Consider the following 22,624-nt stretch of genomic DNA (forward strand, 5'->3'; position numbering starts at 1 on the left):
TTGCATTTTTTTCCAAGTAGCCATAGCATTTTCTTTTTAGAAAGTGAGACTAGGTTTGTTTTTGAAGGAATCTCTGGGATTTAAAATGGAGAAGGGGAGAAAAAGGTCAAGGGTGGGGATGAGGGAGTAGATTGGAGTTTGGTATGCTATGCACTACTTACCTTCAAAAGTCAAATAAAACTTTCCTCTGTCAAACCAAACGAGGGAAGGCTGGTCATTCTCTGTATGGTCAGGAGTTGAAGCGGGATGGGAAAGGTTAAGGAGAGGGAGAGAGAAGGACACAGTGTGAGTCACAGAGCAGCTCATTATTCTAATTATTGGGTAGGTCGGGTGAAGGAATTGCACAGCATTAACATGCAGGAAAATAGGCTCTGGAATTCCCATTGCCTTGAGAATTAGGGGAGCAGAAAGCAAAAAAGCAAAGCTGTGGAAGAGTTGAGGGAGGCATGGGGGAGTTGTTGACTGCTTGACATTGCTGCTGGTGCACAGGGAGCAGGAGGTGGTGTCCTGGACATGCAGGCTGTATTAGCATATTTTAACTGCGTTAGTTTTGGCAAAGCCTATCCAGCAATTGCCATCCCCGGTTCACCTCAAATAGCATCCCCTCCTGCGTTTAACTGGTTGTAGAGAAATATCAGTGAAGAGAACAGAAATCGACTGTTTAAAAGTGGCTAAAATCTGCCTTGAAATGACATCAGAATTGGAGGAGTGTATGTCAATTGACAGCTGTCCGAAATGCCTTTCACCTCCCATCCTTTCTCCCTGTAACATGAACTCAAAATTCCCTTTAGATATTTGAGAAAAAAGTAACAACTTCAGAATAGCCAAACAAACGCTGCACTAACTCCTTAGCAGTTAAATTATTCCTTCCTTCCTTGGTCAATTCACAAAGCCAGAGCATGTCACCGTCTCTCCAACCTTTCACTGAGAAACTGCCATGCAAGATGGTGCTTTGTGATTTACAAAAGAAAAAAGAGATGTTGGGGGCATTAGCCCCCACTTGCAAACAGGGAGGTACAGAATGTGTTTGAGAGGCACTGGACACTCATGGAGTGGAGAGCATGTCCATGAAAGTAGTAGGCATTCGGATGACAGAATGACTCAGATCATTACAAACAGAGATTTCTGGGAGTCTCTTGGCTGGCACCATACCTTCAGGCGTTTCACCGTGCCTTTCAAACGAAGGGAGCTTGCCATTAAAAACATCATCTTCTGACACCGGAAACCAAAGGAACATAAAGAAATGGGGGAGAAACAAAATAAAAACAAAACAAAACAAAAAATACAAACCCAAGTGAAATCCAGCCACACACACCATACCTCAACAGAACACAAAGGAGGGTGTGCATGGAAAGACAAACACACACACATACGAGTCATTGGAATGTGGTGGGGATCTAGGGGACCAGTCTTGAGCTGACAGATCGACACTCAGTGAGGCTACTTCCCACCCCTGCCCCTCCTTAAAGCTAAAGGAAACAACCACGGTTTGGTTTCCACACCTCTGAATCTTGACAAAAGTCCATCAGACTCATCATATACATATCACTTCAGCTTCCAGAGCAGGCTGTTAAAGGGATGATTCATGAGTCATTGACTTATGATGCCAATGTATTTTTCCGCTCTGATGTAATTCCCAAATGGTCAGACAGATGCCCATCTACAAGAATATCAGGCTATGTATTGACAGTTCACCAGGGTGGTCTGGCATGCAAATTCCACGCCCCCACCCACAGACATATCTATATCTATATATCTATAGATATATAGTGATAGATAGAGACAAAAAATCCATAACAATAAAGCAAAACAAGAGAGAAATTTGGCTGAGGCCCCATGGATTTTGTGGGAAAAGCCATGGGTTTGAAACCAGAGGCCCTGGTTTGAAATCCCCTCCTCTGCCATTCACTAGGTGGTCCTCTTACTTCTTTGGGCTTCAGTTTCCTCACAAGTAAAATGAAAGGATTATGGATTAAATGCTTTCTAAGGGACCTTTTCATGTTTCAGCCCATGACTGAGGGATTCTTCCCCTCTCCTCCTACACACACACCATTTGGTAGTGGGATTCTTGGGTATGGAGCCTTTTTCCACTGATGAAGATGACAAATCATGTGCACTTTCTAGTGCTGGAGAGCTCCTTGGGGACACTCAGAAGTTAAGTGACTTGTTCAAGGTCACACAATTAGTATGTGTCAGAAGAAAGATTGAATCCAGGCCTCTGTGACTCCAGTTTTTCCTACCACATGATGTTATCTCTTTTCAGGGTTTCCCTTTCATAAGTCAGGTTCCAAATTATACAGTCCCAACTTTGCCAATATTCAGGCAAACTTTGTATAAAATCTTCCTTTGGTATATTGAGAATTTCTTTCCCTATGATTCAGAGGGTTGGCATTGTATGGTGGAAATGGTCCTGGACATAAAATCAGGAGTGGTAGCATGATATACAGGTTGGGACATTGAACTTGAGATAGGAAAGACCTGAGTTCAAATCCTGCCCCAGACATTTTGTAGCTGGATGACCTTGGACAAGGGTGGTCCCTCACCTTCTCTCTCTTTCTTATTTGTAAGACAAGGAAGATGGTTTGATGTAGGGCCCTGCTCACCTATAAATCCATGCTCTTTGATTCTTTGAGAAATGTGTTTGAATTCTTTGTAATTTACCATCTGTGTGACCTTGGGCAAATTCCTTAACCCTTCTGGGTCTGAGTTTCCTCATCTGTAATATGATTGCATAGATGACCTCCGATGGGCCCTTCCAGTCTCGCTCTGATGCTAAGTCACTTAAATTCTCTGAGCCTCAGTTTTCCCCCTATGTAACAAGAAGGACTTGGACTAGGTCAGAGGTGTCAAGCTTGCAGCCTCTTCAGTAACAAGTAGTGGGAAAACTCAAGTATGGACTTGAATCAGATTAAAATGTAATTGAGAAATGTTTAGCAAAATAAATGAAAATGTAATACAATACGAGTAATGTGAATTTGTGATTATCTAAGTCAATATTTGAGTCTGAGACCTCTAACTTCCTTTGTAGCTCCAAATATAGGAATCTATGACCCTATACTCAGTTTCCTCATTTGTAAAAAGAATCTGTTAATCATCCCTTCCTAGCACCAGCATTGTTTAATGATGCTTCATCATAATCAGTAGGGGCTCTCATGGTTCTGTTTACAATAAAACTCCCCTTTTGCTTGCTTGGTCCTTGTAGCAATTACCAAGTAACTATTTTCTTGTTTTTTTTTTCTTAGTCCTGAATTGCTTCTGTTCTTTATAATCAACCAGCCAGACCAAGGGTTTTTCCAGCCCTCCATCTTCCCTACTGGAGCCTTGGTACTATGTATTTATTTTGCTTTTTGGAGGGGGGAAGGCACTTGGGCAATTGGGGTTAGGTGACTTGCCCAAGGTCCCATGGCTAGGAAGTGTTAAGTGTCTGAGGCTGGATTTGAACTCAGGTCCTGCTGACTCCAGGGCCAGCGCTCTATTCACTGTGCCATCTAGCTACCCCTGGCACTTTTCATTAAAAGAAAAGAGCAGGAGTGATGGTTTTGGCACAATCATAGAACTGTGAGGGCCATCTTCATCTATCACCAGCAGCCTCTGCTCCTGACAGACATTCAACTTGACACACCCATGTCGGAGGTGATGACATACACCAAATTGAACCCCGGGTCGAAATTCAGGTAGGTGGAAGTCAGCTTCCCAAACCTGGTATGACCTCTATGCATTTCTCATCTAAGTACAAACTCAATTAAAATTAGACTAGACACTAGAAAAGAATGTACTCCATGTATGTATCAGAAACTCACCATTGGAATTCTCCAGATAAGGCATTAGAATATTCTATAAAAGGAATCCTTTTCTGGAAAATATCCTAAGCTTTATCTTCTAAATACAAACACAAGGACTAAGTAAGAATGGTCTAGTAAACTGGTCTAGAATGGCCTTCAAATGCAACAAGAGGGTGACTAACTTCTGTAGGGAGGTAATTTCATGAATATAAATCAGGTACTTTGGGGATTTCTGCAGGGCCCCTTGGGTTCTTGGCTAAATGATTCCTCAGTTCCACCAGATGGGACCCTGGTAGTTATCACAAGGCTAATTCACCTCTGGGAATGTCTGTGGAGTAGTATAGTTAGTTCTAGAGTTTGGTTGAAAGGGTCTAAGAATTCCCAAGTTGGAAAGGACATCAAAGGCCAGCTGGTCTACCTCATATCTGAACAAGAAATCTTCCTACAAGATACGTGGCCAGTGGTCATCCAGCCTTTGCTTGAAACCTCTAGTGAAGTTCTGAGTAGCTCATTCATTCTGAGGACAGTACTCATTGTTTTTTTTCCCACCAACATCAAGCTTAAATCTGGGGTGACACGGAACATCCTTTTTCTACTTGGGACCCTTCTAAGTGTCTGAGTATAGCCTAAGTCTTGATTTTCCCTGCTATGTTATTCTCTTGACTGGTCTAATTCATAGTAAAATGTAGGCAATTTTCCCTCCCAAACAGAAAGCTAAAGACAGCCATCATGTCCTGCCTAACTCCTCTCTTCTGACATACAAACACCCCCAGTTCTTTTAACTAGTTCTCATAGAGTATGAACTTAAGACTCTTAACCATCTATCAATATCCTCATTGCCGTCTTCTTGGTGATAATAAAAAACAGCTGGTACTTTCATAACTTTACAGCTTGTAAAAGTGCATGTACAAATATCTCATTTTCATCCTCAAAACAACAAAAAAGGACCTGGAAAATAGGTGCTATTATTATCCCCAGTGTATAGAGGAAGTAGTATTAGAAAGTATTTAAGGCTGGATTTGAACTCAGGCCTTTCTGACTCCAGGTCCAGCGCTCTATACATTGATACTTTCCTTATATTCCATGTCCTTCCAAAAACATGGCATCCAGAATAGAACATTATGATCTAAATTACAGTCTGAGAAGAGATATTATCTCCCAACGTGCCCCACTGGAAAGAGTGATGGATTGGAAATCTAAGGACCTGGGTTCCAGCATTAAACGTGTGACTTTGTGAAATCAGGCAATTCAATTTAGTCTCCTCAGACCTCATCTGTTTAGAGGGTTGGGTAAGGTGCCCTCCAACAACAGAGTCAAGAATCCAAGACCGTGTGACCCCTAGTTCTGGATCTCACGTCTCTCTTAATGTAGCCTTAAGTGGGCTTTTAGGTTTCTTCACCTTCTGGACCAAACTAAATTACATAGCCAAATGGAGATAGGTTTCTGTTCCAAACAGAAGTCATGGCAGAGGAGAATTCTCAACATCCTTCAGGAGGTAAGAAGGCCATTGCCTTAATGTCCATTCTACCCCGCTTACTGGAGTGACCAGGACCATGGTGCTCATCTTTGGCCCACTAGACGATGGCAGCCTGGGGCTACACATTGCTTATAGGATCCCAGATCCCAGATTGGAAGGAGCCTCAGGGGCTATCCAGGTCAACTCCCTCATCTTACCAAGGAGGAAAGAGTCTTGAGGAGGTTGAGCAGTTTGCCCAGGTAGACGTCAAAGTTTGGAGTTGGATCTAATTTCTTTGGATTTTAAATTTTCACCACCTTAAAAAAGGAGGCTGAAACATTTCTATTTGTTCTTTGAGCCAATATGGCATATAAGTACCTCCCTAGAAGTTGAAAAAAAAAACCTTGAGATGATTTTGGAAGGCTCCAGAAAGACTCAATGAAGGAGGAAGCTTCAGGGATGTGGACCTGGATGGTTTTGATTTTATCTACCCATTTGGTAAAAGTTCATTAAGGGCTACCATGGGCAATGCAGTGACCTAGGTTATTGAGGAGGTGGGGACTGGGGCTAGGCCTGTGATTTCATTGGTGTGGGGAGCTCCCCAGGAGGAACTGCTTCTGGCAATGAAGGTCAGCATCTTCTTTGTAACCCATAGATGGCTGCCTGGAATGCACTGACAGACCTAGTCAGTAGGTTTTAGAGATGAGATTTGAACTCAGGTCTTTCTGGATTCAAAGTCAGTTCTCTAGCCCCTCTTGATGTCCCTTGCTTGAAAGATGAAAAGATAAATATGGTGTAGTTCCTGACTTAGCGGAAAAGTAAGAGTACTGTGCACATTCGATCTTTTATGCTTGGCCTAAGAAATCATTGCAATTCAACTTGCAGTGAGCAATCTGTGTTCTACTCCCTATCCAATGATCCAGAATGAGTTAGCCTTTTATGAGACCTCATTGCTAGGGGGGAAATAAGGCACATGCCAAGCTCCATTAGATTCACTTTCTCACAATTAATAAACGTTAGTTTCAGAGCCCTTTGGCATTCCTGATCGGCACCATCCAGATAGGTATTACAGATCCTTTTTCTTTCTTTGCCAGGACAATCTGTCTACCCAGGAGCAAAGAACATGGAGAATTTTTCAAGAGTGTGATTCAATTTAGAGTCTTCACCTCACCTTGCAGACCTAAAAATTGGGGGGAAGGTGTCCCAAGTTTCAGACAAAGTGACCAAAGTCCAACCTTAGAAACTGGCTGTGAAAATTCTTAACAAATGAACAATTGCTTTTGCTTACATTCTTGGGATATTCCCTTTGATGCTACAAAAGATCTTGCCATCATGGAAAATCTTTTATTTAGCAGCTGAATGACAATTTATGGGAACCGCTAGAGGGAACAGGACAGGATAACATCTAAGGTGACTTCCAATTTTAGGATTCTTTGATCCGAGGCAATGATGACTGCTCATTTATCATAGAATCCTGGAAAGAGGATCTGATTTAAATTGTGGATTATAAGGATCCAAACAATGAAAGGGACCCATAAATGTCTCCATCTTTTGGCACTGAAGTCACAAGAGGAGATCTGGGGATCACCAACCAAAATGTTAGTGACCAGTACACATGGAATCCAGTTACAAAAGAACACAATTTATGATCACAAGATGAGGGGAAGAGAACGGGGGTCAAACTTTTGGTTATTGGAAGGAGAGGCCAGCTTTTCAGAGCAGAAATGTTTTTCTCATTTTCATAATTCCATCTCAGAGTCTATGATTCTTGATCTGTCTAGATCAACCCTTGTTTGGACAACAATTTCCTCTACCTGACAAGTCCAGATCTCACTGGACCCAGTTGGGGGAACCTACTACCTCTATGCTGGGATTCTCCTAATTGACTTCCATTTTGCTCTATTCACCATCCCTCTAACTTTCCAAACTGAAATAAATACCCTTCCTCCATTAGAATATAGGTTCCTTGAAGGCAGAGATTGTCTCTGCTTTTATATTTGTATTTAAGAACTCAACATACTGCTTGGCTCGTAGTAGGTATTTAATAAATGATCATTCATTCATTGCTCAGTTTGTCTCTTTGCATCTTATACCCTTTCCCCCTCTTACTCTACATTGAGGAGGCTATGTGTGTGGCGTAGTGGAAAGAACACTGGTTCTGGAGACAAACAGGTCCAAATCTTGCATCTGACATTAAATCTTTTTGGACCTCAGTTTCCTCTAAAAGAATGGAGAGGGACTAAATGATATCTGAGGTCTCTTTTGGTGCTAGACCTCTGATTCCATGGTTATGTCCCCATTGGACAAAAAACCCCAGTCCTTTGTATGAGGATAAGCAGATTTTTATCAAAATCCAATATAAACATCAGGAAATGCAGGCATTTTGGAATGCAAATGGGGCCTCACACTTCCTTTAATAGATGTGGGAAGACCATAAAATAAAGAGCCATCTCTATAGACTCCATTTTAGGACTTTACTTTCATACCTCCCATGATAGAAATATTTCATCTGCCTGGCTCTTAAACACTAACCCAGTTTTCTTGGCTAGATCTGAAACAACACACCCTCAAATTAACCTGTTCTTTGCTTTGTTCCTTTTGGTTCCCACTGCATCCCTTCAGGCTTTGACTCCATCGCCATGCTCAGTATTGGGGAAAGATTATAGGGGTAACAAGAAAAACATACACATACATACATACACACATACATACATACACACATACATGCACATAAACAAACATGTCCCCATTGTTTTCAGAAACATTGCTGGAAACCTTCTGAATGTTACCAACCCTTGTCATTTAACACACGAAAATGGAGTTTGCATGGGGCCATGTTTATCCTGACTATGGCCCTTGTTGCCAAGTCATCCAAGCCCATCTTCTCTCTTCAGAGGGATCATGCTCCACAAGGAGCTGTTGAATGGTTAGTCAGCTGATAGGGAGTGAATTTGCTGCCATAAGGTGACCCGTACATAGCAGGGGGAAATAAGGAACATGGTGAGGAATGCGTGAAGAGAATGGAAACCAAACCAAAAGCTTGAAGTAAGAAATGGAACCAAATCTAATCCAAATACTCCTCAGCAAATAAAGCAAGGTGATAGTTTCACGGTTCATTGCTGTTGTTTTTGAAAGAGGGAAAACGGGCCACATTGAGAATAAGAGCAGATTGGCACAATTTTGGGTTCCTGCTTCAGGGATGATAGAAACATATTGTGTGCACTTTGGACATAATCCAATCCCAGGACTTGACATTAAAAAAATAGAAACTCTCACTGCACTTAAATTTTACATCAGACAGTTAATCTGAGGTGACTTTGGGTAGGCATTCTATGTGACGGTTCCCTCCTTCTCTTCCTCTCCAACCAACAAGGCAAATTAGATGGAGTGGGTAGAACAGCGGATGCCAGAAAAGATGGTAAGAGTGGGAAGGGGGACAATGGATGGGAGAAGCAGTTGAGCAAGGAGTATATAGGCAGCACAGCTGGATAAAGGGGCTGAGATGACACGGGTCCAAGGAAATTGGAAAGTCACCAAGGGTACTCCAGGCATATTCAGTAAAATATGAAGTGTGGTGCTGGAGAAAGAATGATGTTGAAATGCTGGAAAGGGTGAAGAATGCTAATGAGAAAAGGAAGAAAATGGCTTTGTGGGGAAGGGAAAATGAGAGCATGCATGAGGAAACAAGGAAGATGGGGGAGCAGATGAAACAAATGATGGCCAATAGGCTCCCTGGAGTCTTAGCTTTGGCAAGAGAGAAGAGCAGGCCAAGGGAAAGTCAGGACATCAGAAACTTGGGGAACCTATCTAGCTTTCTGCCTGCATGCCATCCATAGCACAAACGACATATGATGGTGTTGGAAATATCTCTTAGCAAGTCTAGGATATGTCAGTAACACTTGATGGCATAAAGAAGAAAGTGCTTAATTCTCAGAATGCCAAAGTTTCTACCATCCATTCACATGAGGATGAACAAATGATTTAAGAATGAATGAAAAAAAAAGATTTCAAATGTTATTTCTAGCAGGACACCCTGTTGAAATTTTAATAAACATTTTTCTAAATGAAGAATGTATAGGCAAGTGTTATGGAAAAGAAAATCTATATTATAGAACCTTCTTTGGACACTTGTACTATTTTTTTTTTACAAAATATTACTGCTTTTACATGTGATATGGTAAGAAAATTCCTGTAAACTATAAGTATTAGTTATCATTTTTCTTGTATTATTTTTCTTGCAGGCGAGGGGTTGGGGTGGTTAAAACACTTTGCCTTCTTTGCTGAGAAGGAAGAGTCAGATGAGATTGGCAACACACACAGCAAAACAAGTTTGATCAGAACCAAGGGGCCTCAGGGACTTTCAAAGTTGAAAAAGTAAGCCAGTCCAACCTACAGAGAGAGATGAAAAGAGGAGAGATTGCTTTTGTTTTTGTTTTTACCAACAGTGGGTGTCGTAGCTGCACTCAGGGAGTTGGTGGACGATATTGATGACGTGCTCTCTGCCCGGGCAAGAGGTGCGATGGGAGGAGGGCTTGAGGAATGTATGGGAGGGCTAAAAGGTCTGGACTGTAGGAACAAGAAGAAAAATGGCTAAATGTTAGATTCACAGATCATGGCATTTCCCTTGAAATAGCATCCTTTAGTGTAACTCACTTGGATATTTCTATTTCCCCGCCTTTTGCAACTTGACTTCTAAATCTTTGAATAGTAGTTAATATCACACAATACCACCTCTCTCCTACCTACATCCTGCTTCCTCCATATCTCCCAGGGTCTTCAGGGTTTATCACTAAAAATGCTACTAATGGCTAGACTACAATTCCATACATCCCCTTCCTAAGTCCCCTTGTTTGACTCATTCTCACCTCCCTTTTTGAAGACCCTCCCCCCCCCCCCCAGCTACTCCTTTGACAGTGAAAACCAAAGACAAAGACAAGAAAACAGAAAAAGGAAACTGGAGCCTACCACGTCTCCCACCCCGGGCTTCCCGGGGGGCAGCTTGGGCCTAGACGGAGGCCGAGGAGGAGGTGGAGGAGGAGTGGTTCCGCTGCTGCTGTGGGCCGATGGGGTGGCGGGCCGGGCGGGGGATGATGCTCCTAAAGATAATCAGGCATCGTTAGTTTGGGGAGCACAGACGCGGCCCCATCTCCCCCACCAAGCAGCCGAGCATTGTCCCTACATGCAGGCCCTTCCCCACTCTTGGCCCCCAGAGCCCAGCAGGCTACTTGTCACGTAAGCAGAGCATGACAGCAAACACCAAGCTCCAAACTCCATCATAGGTGTGTTTTTAAGGCAAAAGTCACGTGGTTGAATTATGTTTGATGGCTCACAGGGAAGCTCACCACCCTCTGTTGGGATGGAGCATGAAGGAACAGAACCTTAGTGCTCTCATCTGTTGAATGGGTATTATCCCAGCACCTACCTCACAGAGCTCAGATGAGAGATAATGGGATAGAAAATGTCTTGCCACTCAACCTTGACAGGACAATTGCTCCTGTGCTTTCCCCTCAAACAGAACAGCATTTGTTAAAATTCTTTTGCTGGAGCTACTTGGTAGCTCCCACATACAGACCACACACATGCTCAGTTAGGTCCCTTGGTCCCCCCATCCCTGCTTTTACTGATCTCATTGTGTGGGTCTTCCTTCCAGTGATGCCTGTATCTCCCCTGCATGGTTGGGGTTCAGGATGTTAGAGGATTTGCCAGGATGGAGAAAATCTTTGCTCTGTGGTCATGGCCAAGCTACTGACGACCTATCTGGAACATAGATGGGCTGGCCCCTGGATAGGAGATACTGACCATCGCCCCATGGGCATCGCCTGACACCATCTTTTGAGGAGCTTGGGACTTAAAAGAACCTTGACCATTGGACTAGGAATTTACGTGCACAAAGCAGACCCGATTCTGAGGCTAGCCTGTTGTCCCCTGACCTCCACAACCTTTCACTATGATGGTACAGAATTAGAGTCAGGCTTCCCAACCTTCTTCAATTTCTCTTCTTGCCTCTCCATAAAGATTCCCCTCCCTCTCTACTCATGCCCCTAAAGAAAATATATTCCATAATTGCTAGAGATGACCATGAGAGTCAGAAAAGAAATTATAGAGTTTAATAAGTTTTTCTCTTCTTAGGGTGAGTGAAAAACTGCCTAACTTCATTGATTGGAAATAGCTGTGGAATTTCTGGAATATTCCAGTTGGATGCTGCTGTCATTATTTGTGAAAGTCGCCATATTCCTGACAAGGTTCTCATCTACCAGGAGCACAAGTATAATATCATATTTAGGTGACTGATTGATTGATTACAAAGTCAGTCCATCAGGAATCACCAACTGACATCTCCCTCCTCCAAAGTCCTGTTCTAATTGGATTACCTTTTAGGATGCCAAGGACAATTCAATTAGGAAAAAGGGAAGGCACAAAGAAAGCCGGAGATGCACCCAGACAGACACTTGGATTTCTGTAGTTGGGGATTCCAAGTATTTTAAGTATCATCTTTGTGATGCAGGCAGGGGGTGCTGGAGCCAGCTCACACAGGTTTGAGAGAACAGATTGTTAAAATTTTCAGTGAGAGCACTTATATTTCTGAAAGTGTCAAATACTACAAACCAGGTGCTATGCCCTACTGATTGTCTAGAGTCTAGAAAATGATGGAGAAAATGTTAATAGTTCAGATCAAACATGAAAGAGTATTGGGCATACATCCCAGCCTTCCCCCCAAGAGCTGATTGTTAAACATTTACTAGCACACCCCAGCGGTTATCCTAAAGACTCAGCTAAGGATCTGACCTGCTGAGTCATCTTAAACAAACTTCATATCCATGTGGTTCAGGAAGGTCCCAGTTCCAAGGCTCTTGGAACTTCCTAGCTTTAGTTGGGATAATAAGCATAAAGCCATACCAAGAGAAATATGACAAAATGCAGTTTGATGCAGTAGGAAGCATGTCTTTTAATTAGGAAGATCTGAGTTTGAATGCCACCTCCGATACTTACTGTGTGACCCTGGGCAAGTCATTTAGCCTTTAGCTTCCTCATCTGCAAAATGGGGAAGGAGTTGGACTCAATGACCTCTAAAGTATTACGCCAAACCTATGATCCTATGCCTCTCTCTACTTTTCAGTTTTCTTATCTGTAAAATTAGTGTAATAGCAGCACCCTCCACCTTGTAGGGTTGTCGTCATGATCAAATATCTAAAACGTATGCGTATTTATTTGTAAACACATAAAGAAGTTTATACATACGCAATTGTATGGACATACATGTATTTTTTCCTCACCACAATCTGTCCATGCTCTTATCCATATACACACAGTGTTGTGTAAACTCTAAAGTCCCATGTAAATGTTTGGGATTTTTTGTTCTGGATTATTGGTGCCAGGAGATCCAAGGGAACACCATCCTTAACAATCAAGATCTCCTCCCTCCCTGTAACTTTTGGTTACAGGGAGTTGTCTAGAGCACTAAGGGGTTAAGTTCGAGGGCCAGGGTCATGCGTACATCATGCTATGTTCTAAGGCCACAGATGGTGAGTGAGAAGGAACCCAGAGGTCATTAAGTCCAACCTCCTCATTTTACATATTAGGGGTTGAGTGGCTGAAAAGGTAGAGTGACTTTCCAAGGGTCACACAGCCAATAAATGTGTGATGGATTTGAATTCAAGTCTTCCTGACTCCAAACCCAAGGCTTTATCTTCTACATCATACTGCATATTATTATAATTATTGTCATCTTAATGAATTATTATTCCATTATAATATCTCAAAGAATAATAAGAACCTTACCTAAGAGTTTCTAGGCCTGGGGAAAGACCAGTAAACCACATTAGGGGTAAGAGGGTAGGATACTCCCTGTAGTGGAAGAGGAAAAGACCTTCCCCAGTGAGGACGCTTTGTTCACTCCAGCCCCAATCGGGCTGTTTCTTAATTTAGCTTTATTAAGCTCTCTTGTCCCTATGCTCCTGAAGGACTGTGGCTCCTCCATCAGTTCACCCCCTCTAAACTGGGCACCCTGGGGCACAGCCTTGATTGCTTAGTCCTAATTATGGCTCTGCCCATGAGAAATTCCAGGGAAAACTGTTTCCATGAGATTCCTAGACTGATTCCTCATTCTAGATCTGTAGACTAAGAAAAATGTTCTGAAGTTAAGCCCCCAAATCTCTCGTGATGTAGATTATCCCTATAATATATGCCTTGGCAGACTGGAAGCTCCCTGAGGCAGTGGCTGTTTCACTGTTGACTCTGTGCCACCCACATCTAGCCCTGTGCCTGGTACATAGTCATAACTTCTATTGCGTGATAGATCCAGACCAGGAGTTTGGGGGCATAAAGAACATCTTGTGTAGAAACACCCCCCACAAATACAGAACAGTGAATAATCTGTACTTTGGTGACCTGGACAACTTTCAAGATTCACTCAAGAGATTGGGGACTGACCAACAGCAGCAACCACAGGTGTGTCTCACCACTTCTGGCCCCAATTACCTTCTTTTCCATCTTCTTCTACCCTGCATGTCTTTGTCTCTGGCTAATGACTGAAAATTCCGGTCGAATTTTCCAAGTGTATTTGCTAATGCCTGATGCAAAGTTGTCCTTGGCTTTTACATTAATTGCTTCATCTGACGCAGCAAATGTTTTCAGCTGACAGTCAGCAGACAAAGACAAGGATTGAATAAACTGCAGTCTTTGTCGGGAGGTGTCATAATTTGGTATTTTTGTTTCTTTCTATTCTGCTTTTATAGAATGAAAGGGAATTCATCCATGCTTTCTCTCTCTTTTAAGAAATGGTACTCCAAAACCATGCCAGAAAAGGGGTGCAATTATATACCCTTTTCTCAAATGCTCCCCAGATAATGACATTTTAAAACGCGTCTCAGTAAAGCCCTGTAGAACACAGAAAGCTGGTTCTCAACGAGAAGGCTTGTTTGTTGGCTGGATGCCAACGCAACCATTGAAAAGTAAAAACACAAGCACACAGTTTGACTGATCCTGAATCCCACTCTTCATCCCTTCATCCTTAGCTGACCTACTATTTCACTACTGTGGAACCATAGAATGAGGTTATTAATTGGAGTCAGGAAGACCTAGGTTCATATCCGCTGACCCTCCCCCAAACACTTATTAGCTGTATGACCCTGAGTAAATCACTTAATCTCTGTGTCTTCAGTTCGCTCATCTGTAAAATGGGGTTCATAATACTTGGAATATCTACATTACGGGGTTGTGAGTGTCAGAAAAGTACCCCTCCAAAGTAAGGTATTAAGATATTAATAAAAAGAATGAGGTCATTAAGAAATTATTTTAGAACGAGTGGGAAACTTCATGGATAAGATGTCATCTGCAGTTGCTAGAAAGAATGCCCAAACTGGTGGGCTGGTAGATCCTTTTGTGTATTTGAGAGTAAATTTGCAGATCAGGACGTTTCTCATGGAGCCAGAGCCAGCTAGGGCTCTGGAGAATGTTTCACAAGGTCCAGCTTTGGGGAAAACGGTGCTAGGACAGATGGCAATATGGTAGCTGAGGTGGATATTGGAAGGGATGTGAAGGGTGGGCTGTGGCCAGTGAGAGATGAAGGGTTGGCTGAGTTTGCATCCACGCTACTCATTCCCACCTTGCTTGCACCAGATCAATGAAACCATTGCTTCTACAAAGGGCATGTTGCCAACTGTGCTGTGGTGCCATTTCCCATTCCTGTGACCTTGGCCACCGCTGCTCTATAGCTATTATTTTCCTCTAAGAGAGTAAGTTCTCTGAGGCAGGGACTATGACTTTTGCATCTGTGTCACTGGTATTTAGAACAATGCTTGACATATAGTCCCTAAATGCTTTTTGTTCATTCAAATGGAATTAGAATTTGGACGTTCCTTAGCAATTTCGTTCTGTTCATATTTTAAGTCTACCTAAAGATATTCTTATTTCTCTTCCTACCTTATCTTCTACTTCCCACCCCTGCAGTGGGAATCTTCTCAGAAAGTGACCAGGACAGTCTTTCTACTTGATTAGATTTTGGTGGTTATTTTGTGATTGAATGAAGGTCCGGGACTTTTTATAGGTTTAGAAACATCCCTGTTCTAGTTGGCACGCAATTCTTCAGATTATATCAAAGCCTGAGATCCTAATACTTATTTCCACAGGAATCCCTGAGAACCTCATGCCCACTGCTGATAGCCTGCCAGGCATTCCAAAGACGGATGACCGAGACAATCAATGATGGTGCTGATAAAGATTGGCTGAGAAAAAGGGTGGGGATGAAATCCTTTATCCCTTGAGGACATATTGCTGTCCTCCCAGTGGCCAGTTTCCATGTTCCCAGACTTCTTTCCCCTAGAGTGTCAGCATTTGTCCTGGGGAGTTGCTAGAAATGGAAACTGGCTCCAAGATGTACTAGTTGGCCACTGGTTGTGCAAGACTGATGAACTTCTCTGAGTCTCAGTTTCCTCATCTGTAAAATGGGGGTGTCAGTGCTTAAATTGCCTTCTTCAAAGGGTCATGATGAACAAAGTTCTTTGCAAACTTTAGAGAATTATATAGTTGTGAGGAATTTTTAACAATAATAATTGTTGCTAAGAATAGCAACAACATTGATTGGCATTAATAACAACAGCAGCAACAGTAATAGTTGTTAATGATAATTACTATGGCAGGCAGAATGGTGGAGTGGATGGAGGGAGCAGACCTCAAAATCAGGATGACCTGAGTTCAGGTCTCACCTCTGAGCCTTTCAGCTCTCAGTACTCCAGGTGACTCTCTGACAATATTCATTGCAGAGAAGATGCCAACCTGTATCCATAGAAAGGTTCCTCACCTGGGATCCCATTCCTTGTGCCAGTGCAACTACCATCACTATCACCAATAATGCATTAATATGACATACTATATATTATACATAATATTATATATTTTCCTTCAAGACTCTGGTCTGGCACCACTTTCCACAAGAAACCTTTGCTGATGCCTGGTAGCTGCGGGTGCCTCCACTCTCCAATTACATTTTATTCGTTTGCATGTTGTTAGAGAGGTGCCTATGTCTGTCCCCTGGTAGAATGTAAGCCCCCTGGAGGCAGTCTATTTCAGTCTTGTCTTTGCAATGCTTCCTGGGTGTCTATAGCACAGGAACAGGCACTTCGTTGATGCCTATAGTTTGTTTGAGTCCTAAGAGTCTGAAGGAGAAATGATTTTATGAATGAGGGTGATCTTTCCACCAGCCTTTGGACCCTGGTAGAGCATCTTTAGGAGTTTCTCATGTGAGAAGAAATTTGTCACCTTATGTGCCTGGTGATGAGTCTCTCTGTATTTAACTAGGATGGTCCTTGAAGATGGGTCTATGGCTGGGGTGGAGAACCTGCAACCTCAAGGTCACATGTAGTCCTCTAGGCTCTCAAATGTGGCCCTTTGATGAATCCAAACTTCACAGATCAAATCCTCTTTATAAAAGGATTTGTTCTATAAAACTTGGACTCATTCAAAGGCTGCATCCAAGGACCTAGAAGGCCAATGTGGCCTCAAGGTCGCAGGTTCCCCATCCCTGGTCTATGGTCTGTTACCAGGTCATAGAATCATAGATTTACAGCTAGAATGGTCCTTAGCTGTCATCAAACCCAATCCCTTCATTTTACAGATGAGGAAACTGGGGCAGAGAGTTTAGAGGTTTGCACAGATTGTATGTCTCAGAGATAGAATTTGAATCCAGATCTTTCTGACTCCAGGCCTAGCATGCTGCCTGCCTCTTAGATCCAGGGCCTTTCTACTTTGGTAGAACCTGCCAATCAGTCAACAAGCATTTATAAAACACTCACTATGGGCTAGGCACTGTGCTAGGCAATCGAGGATACAAAGACAAATAATGAAATGATCCCTTCAGATGTTACCCTTGGCTTACAACCTTCCAGAGCCTTGCTTCCCTTTCCCAAACCCACAGCTCCAATGTAGAACTGCAGCCAGTTATGAGAATAATATTGACCAGTGTCTTCTGGGGAAAGTTCTATCTGCCCAGAAGACCTTTATAAATGACTTCTTTTCCTAAACATGACAGTGCTCTCAAAGGTTGCTTGTCCCCCATCACCATCCTGTGGAGTTGGGAAAAATGAAATAAAAAAAAACCAACGAAATTCAATTAGTTGTTGGAAAAGTGTGTGTGTGTGTGTGTGAGTGTGTGTGTGTGTGTGTGTGAGCGTGTGTGTCTGTGTGAGTGTGTGTGTCTGTGTGTGTGTGAAATCAGACGTACCCGGTTATTGCCCTAACAGTGTATCTCAGTCTTTAAAACATGAGGCTGTATCCTGTTGTTTTAATTCAAAATTTACATTTCTGCCAGCTCAATGTATGTTTCATCAATAAAAGATTAAGGAGCAAATAAACTGGGACTTAATTAACGGGATAATGGAGCCAAGTTTCATTTATTCATGGGCTTCACGGGCACTGCTCAATATCCCCCTTAGCAACGCCATCCCCTAATAGCACCAGAGTAGGGCTTTTTTACACAGCTCAATGATTAAGAATCAATATTTTTAATGGCAAGTTTTTTAGGACAAAAAAGGAAGACTGGACTTCCAAACTCTTCCATAGGATGATGGCCAAAGCTGACATTTTTCTTACATTGTGGGAGGGTCGTGGCAGGAACACCTCAAGAACCCCTCTAGGGGACTGTCAATCTGACCCTGAAAATGCTCCAGGAATGCACAGAACAAAACCTGGCTTTTCCATTTCTATACTCAGTTATTTGTTGTGTTTCAAAATGGGTTGGCCAACCTGTGGCCCTCAGGTCACAACAGGTTGTTCAAAGTTGTGATGTAGACATTTAGGTAAGTGGGAAGGTATGTGGCATAGTAGATAGAATTTTGGATTTGCAGTCCCCAAGACCTGAGTTTGAATTCTGTCTCAGACACTAGATGTGGGCAAATGATTTACCCCTGTTCAGTTTCAGTATTTCAAAAATGGAAATAATAATGGGCTTTGCTTCACAGGATTATGAGCACCCAATGAAGTAATATAAATAAAGCATTTGTAAGTAAATAAAAATACAAGATGGGTTAATTTGTCTAAAAGTTCTATACAAAGAGTAGTTACTATTATTATGAAAAAGCAAAAAAAATCTTGCTATTTCTAATGGCAATGAGAATGTGATAAAGTACTATTATAGTAGTAAATGACGATTGTGGTATAGAGCTACTCCATGGTGCTCTAACCAGGATTCTATTCACTTTAATAAACCAAGGAGCTCTACTTTGGGGTGGATTTTGTTGAGGAAAATGGAATCCAGTTTTTTTCCCTATTCCTCTTGGATATCTCTGTTTTCTGTCCCAGAAACTCAGAGATGGGGAGGGATTTCAGAGCCTGACTTCTCCAGTTCATGGAGAATAATAATCTTAATACCCACCTTTATCCCGTCATCCCCACAACAAGTGGTCATCAATCTCTATTTGAAGAACTCCAATGAGGGACTGCCCATGACCTCTCACAGTACCCCCTCCTTCTCTGGCTGATCCATTGTTCCTCCTATCAATCTGAGAAGTTTTTCTCTGAACGTTTTTTTGGGGGGTAGAGGCTAGACTTGTGATATCGATACAGGCCACTCCTAAAAACATAAACTTTTTGCTTCTATTTCTTTTTCTTCTACAGCAAAGAGGAGTTTGTAAGCAGAAAAAGTACTAAAAGATACACTACGAAAAGAAGCTGAAACAGCCATTGAAATGTTAGAATTTAAGTGGACAACCACACTGCCCGCCCTCAGCCACCAACCTCCCTAGGGCCTAAAAACTTAGGACACATGATTAGCCTTTTAGAACACACTGCAAAAGATGCCAAACCATGCCATCTTCTGTGAGGGAGCGCTCTTACACAGAACCAAGCAATACTGAGCACATGCGTGCACACACGCCACAAACAGGCCATGGAGGCCAGTTAGCCAAGCTCAAGCAGCAGTGGAATGGGGTAGGTGGAAAATATGCATCAGAAAAAAATCTGATAGCTCCAGAACAAGGACAACAAATTCCTGTATTTTTTTTTTCTATTTTGGAACCACAAGCAATTATCTTTTAACTTCAAAACCACAATTTAACTCAGATCTAATCCAATGCCAAATTTTGCATGTGAGTCTCAAATGTTACATATACATTGAAGTTTCTTCCCCTCCGTCACATACTTTTAGACTCCATCACTGCTTGTTATATACTCAAAGAATATTTTTTTTGGGGGGGAAGTAGCTTCAAAAGTAAAGGTGTTTAATAAATCATCTGTCCTGTCCCCATTCCCTGCAATTCTCCCTTAAGATTTTTCCTTCTTGGTTCAGGAAAATACAAGAGGAATGAGAATCAGAAGACCCAAGGGTATGAGTCCCAAGTCTACCATTGACCAGCTGTATGACCAAGGACAAGTCTCTTGACTACTCATCCTCAGTTTCTAGCTCTGTCAAATGGGGTGAAACACCTAAAAGATTGTTTGTGAGGACCAAGCAAGAGAATGTGTGTAATAGCCCTTTATGTAATAACGTTACATAAACGGGAGCCAGCATGATTATTGACAACAACAATAGTAATGACAATATTGAGAAATACATAGATTCTTATGGGGTCTATATGTCAAGGAAACCATCCATTTGTCAGCGAGACATTGCTCCCACTGGTAATTACAGCTTTCCTTGATATATTTTGGGATGCAGGCAGTGACTTCTTAGAAAAGGACATATGCTCTATGAAGGCAGATCTCTAATTGAGATGGGGTTGAGAGAAGAGCATATTTATAACCTTGACCTAGACCATGGCAGAGGGCACTCAAAATGGATACATTACTGAGGCACAGTCCACCCCCCCCCCAAATGAAAAAAAAAGTCTGATCCTCCAAAGGTATCCAGTGGGTGCTAACAGGGTCTTGCTAATATGGAAAGCATAGCAGCTCACCAGCACACGGAGAGCACACGCACACAGTCAGACAAACGTACCGCTGGCGGTTCCCGTCCCACTGCCTGAGCTGGGTCCGGGTGATGATACCACGGTCCGGTAGGTGGGTGGTGGAGGGGGAGGTGGTGTAGCTCTCTGTCCCAACCCCAAATCTTTAGGAGATGCGACTGTTTCTAAGTTATCATCTTTCCCGAGGGTCTGCTCAGAAAACTTCTTCTGAACCTCTTCTAAATCAAGTGGCGATGGAATGGTGCGTGGAGGGTCAGCAGCTGGGGAGTCAGTTGGGTTTTCTGACACCAGCGGTGGGGACCCCACCTTTTCCCTTGAAGTCAACTCTGGAGTGACCCGTTCCGGGGATGCATCAGAAAAATTGACCCACTTTTCTTCCGTGTTAATGACCACAGACTTGGGGGACAAAACTGGGCCAAAAATGCTGTCCAAGTCACTGATGGATGGTAGTTTGTCACCTTTGACCTCGGGTGTGGTCTGCTCACTGCCTGTGGTCAAAGGAGTTGGTTTAAAACTTTAACATTGAGTTTTACAACTGTCTCCTGCATGGGTTAGGGGGCGGGGAACTACTCATGCCCTGTGAGGTAAGAGCTGAGGCCAAATTTTCTTGAGCCTGACCTTTTTGGGGGGGTAGAGGCCAGACTCGTGATGTCATTGGTATGGGTCACTCCTAGAAACATAGACTTGAGACATTAACTGATGTGTCCAGGGTCGCACAGCTAAGAGGAGTCAGAGGCCAGGTTTGAACCCAGGCCCTCCTGACTCTGTGGCCAGCTCTCTGGTGAACATACCACACCACACTGTATCTTCAGTGACATTGATGGAGATGTATTATGTGCCTGAATGTGGATTCAAGATGAGGGGAGTGGGGCTGGGGAAGGGGAGGCTCTTGTCTCTTATCAGACAGTCTCTTGTCCCCTGGACATCCTATTTCCTTGTGATATTTACAGCAAGGCACGGGAAAAGCACCATCTTCACCATGGGCTGCCCACACCTTTCCTTCTTTAGAGTTGGAAATGTGTCTATAATTCACTGAATGATGACCAGTGTCATTATCTTGGGAAGGCATCGTTGTTGGGCTTGGAGATAACTTCTACACACATTGGATAGAACTGTGTAGACTGAAGGGGAGCCCATCCCACAGGGGGAGACTTGGACCACACAATTGGTCCAAATTGAATATTGCAAGGAGAGTGTGCACATGTCCATTGACTTCTCTGACCCTTAGGAGCTGTGTGACCCTGGGCAAGTCTTTTAACCTCTGTCTACTTTAGTTTTCTCACCTGTAAAATGGGGATAATATTAGTACCTACCTGAAAGGGTTATTGTGGGGCTCAAATGAAATCATCTATCAGGATACATTTCAGAAATCTCAAGTGTTATGCAAATCTTAGCTATTTAGACTTTTAAACATTGGTTATTTTTACTGCCCATGTGACCTTGGGCAGCCCACTTCTCTTCTCTTTGGGCTTCAGTTTCTTCACCTCTAAAATGTAGGGATTGAATCAGAAGACCTTCAAGGTCCTGCTTTAAGGCTAGGATTTTACACCATCAGCCCCTAAATTTCTGGGGCTGTTTGCAAATTGAGTTTAACATCTCCCATTGAATGGTGGGGCACATGACATCTCATCTCATGCTACAGTCTCTCCTGCTTAGTTATTTAAAGATCTGAAGCCTAATTAACTGTGAACCCTAGACCTGAAATGCCTGAACCAGGCAAAGCAAGGCCTAAGTTAGTACAAAGTTAGCATGATTTACACGGTCATGTAAAATTTAAATGACTGGGATGGCACTGAGGATATTGAAAACATCCATTTCCCAGGCCTAAAGATATTAGTCCAGTCCTCAGATGGGAAACATGGCACCTAGCAATGAAGCAAAAACTCAAGAATCACTTACTGTTTACTTCCCTCTGCAAGTCAGAACAGTAATCAAATGAAGTAATGAAAAGCCAATGCGAGGAAGCGTTGATATTCTCATTTGAAATTTGGGCTCCAATCCCTTCCTCTGGCTTTCCTTATTTACTCATTTCTTTATTCATTCATCTATATTTAATTTAATTTATTTCTTTATCTATTTCTCTGATTTTAACACAGTAACAAACTAAAAGCCCAATGCCCCTGACTCCTTCCTTGAGAAGTCAATAACAGCATTTTTCTTAGAAGTTTGGTCTCATTTTCAAATGATAAAACCAAGGTCCATTTGATAATGCTAGTGACCTGTTTGAGGTTTGTTACTGAGCCTTTGGAGGTCATAGATGGATTCTGGCACAAAGGGAAGCAGATTTCACATTGCACTCTACAGCCCTGGAACTGGGATGCCTTGGCAGCAGTGTGGAAAAGTGGAGAGAATGCTAGATTTGGGGTCAGAGGGCCTGGAACCCAACCCTGGCTCAGCTACTTACACAGTATGGGACCTTTAACCCCTCTAGGCCTCAGTCTTTTCATCTGTTAAACTAGGAGGCTAGACCCACTAACCTCAAGCTCTAAAAT

At 42.7% G+C, this 22,624-nt stretch overlaps 2 protein-coding genes across 2 annotated transcripts in view; both read right to left on the bottom strand.

The window, feature by feature from the left end:
- Nucleotides 1-22,624, bottom strand: part of LOC138164885 (mesoderm induction early response protein 1) — a 485,607-nt gene that overhangs the window by 216,570 nt on the left and 246,413 nt on the right. The window lies entirely within an intron of this gene.
- The window catches only part of LOC138164881 (SH3-containing GRB2-like protein 3-interacting protein 1), a 221,492-nt gene that overhangs the window by 41,611 nt on the left and 157,257 nt on the right, over nt 1-22,624 (bottom strand). The window contains exons 16-19 of the mRNA XM_069092816.1: nt 20,165-20,620; nt 10,204-10,334; nt 9,678-9,804; nt 162-221 (exon numbers count right to left, since the gene is read on the bottom strand). Of these exons, the coding sequence (XP_068948917.1) occupies nt 162-221; nt 9,678-9,804; nt 10,204-10,334; nt 20,165-20,620 (774 nt within the window). The remainder of the gene's footprint in view (nt 1-161; nt 222-9,677; nt 9,805-10,203; nt 10,335-20,164; nt 20,621-22,624) is intronic.

The sequence above is a fragment of the Petaurus breviceps genome, unplaced genomic scaffold (assembly GCF_028583685.1).
Source record: "Petaurus breviceps papuanus isolate PSGF00001 unplaced genomic scaffold, PetGlider_PUasm1.0 207, whole genome shotgun sequence".
NCBI classification, from domain to species: domain Eukaryota; kingdom Metazoa; phylum Chordata; class Mammalia; order Diprotodontia; family Petauridae; genus Petaurus; species Petaurus breviceps.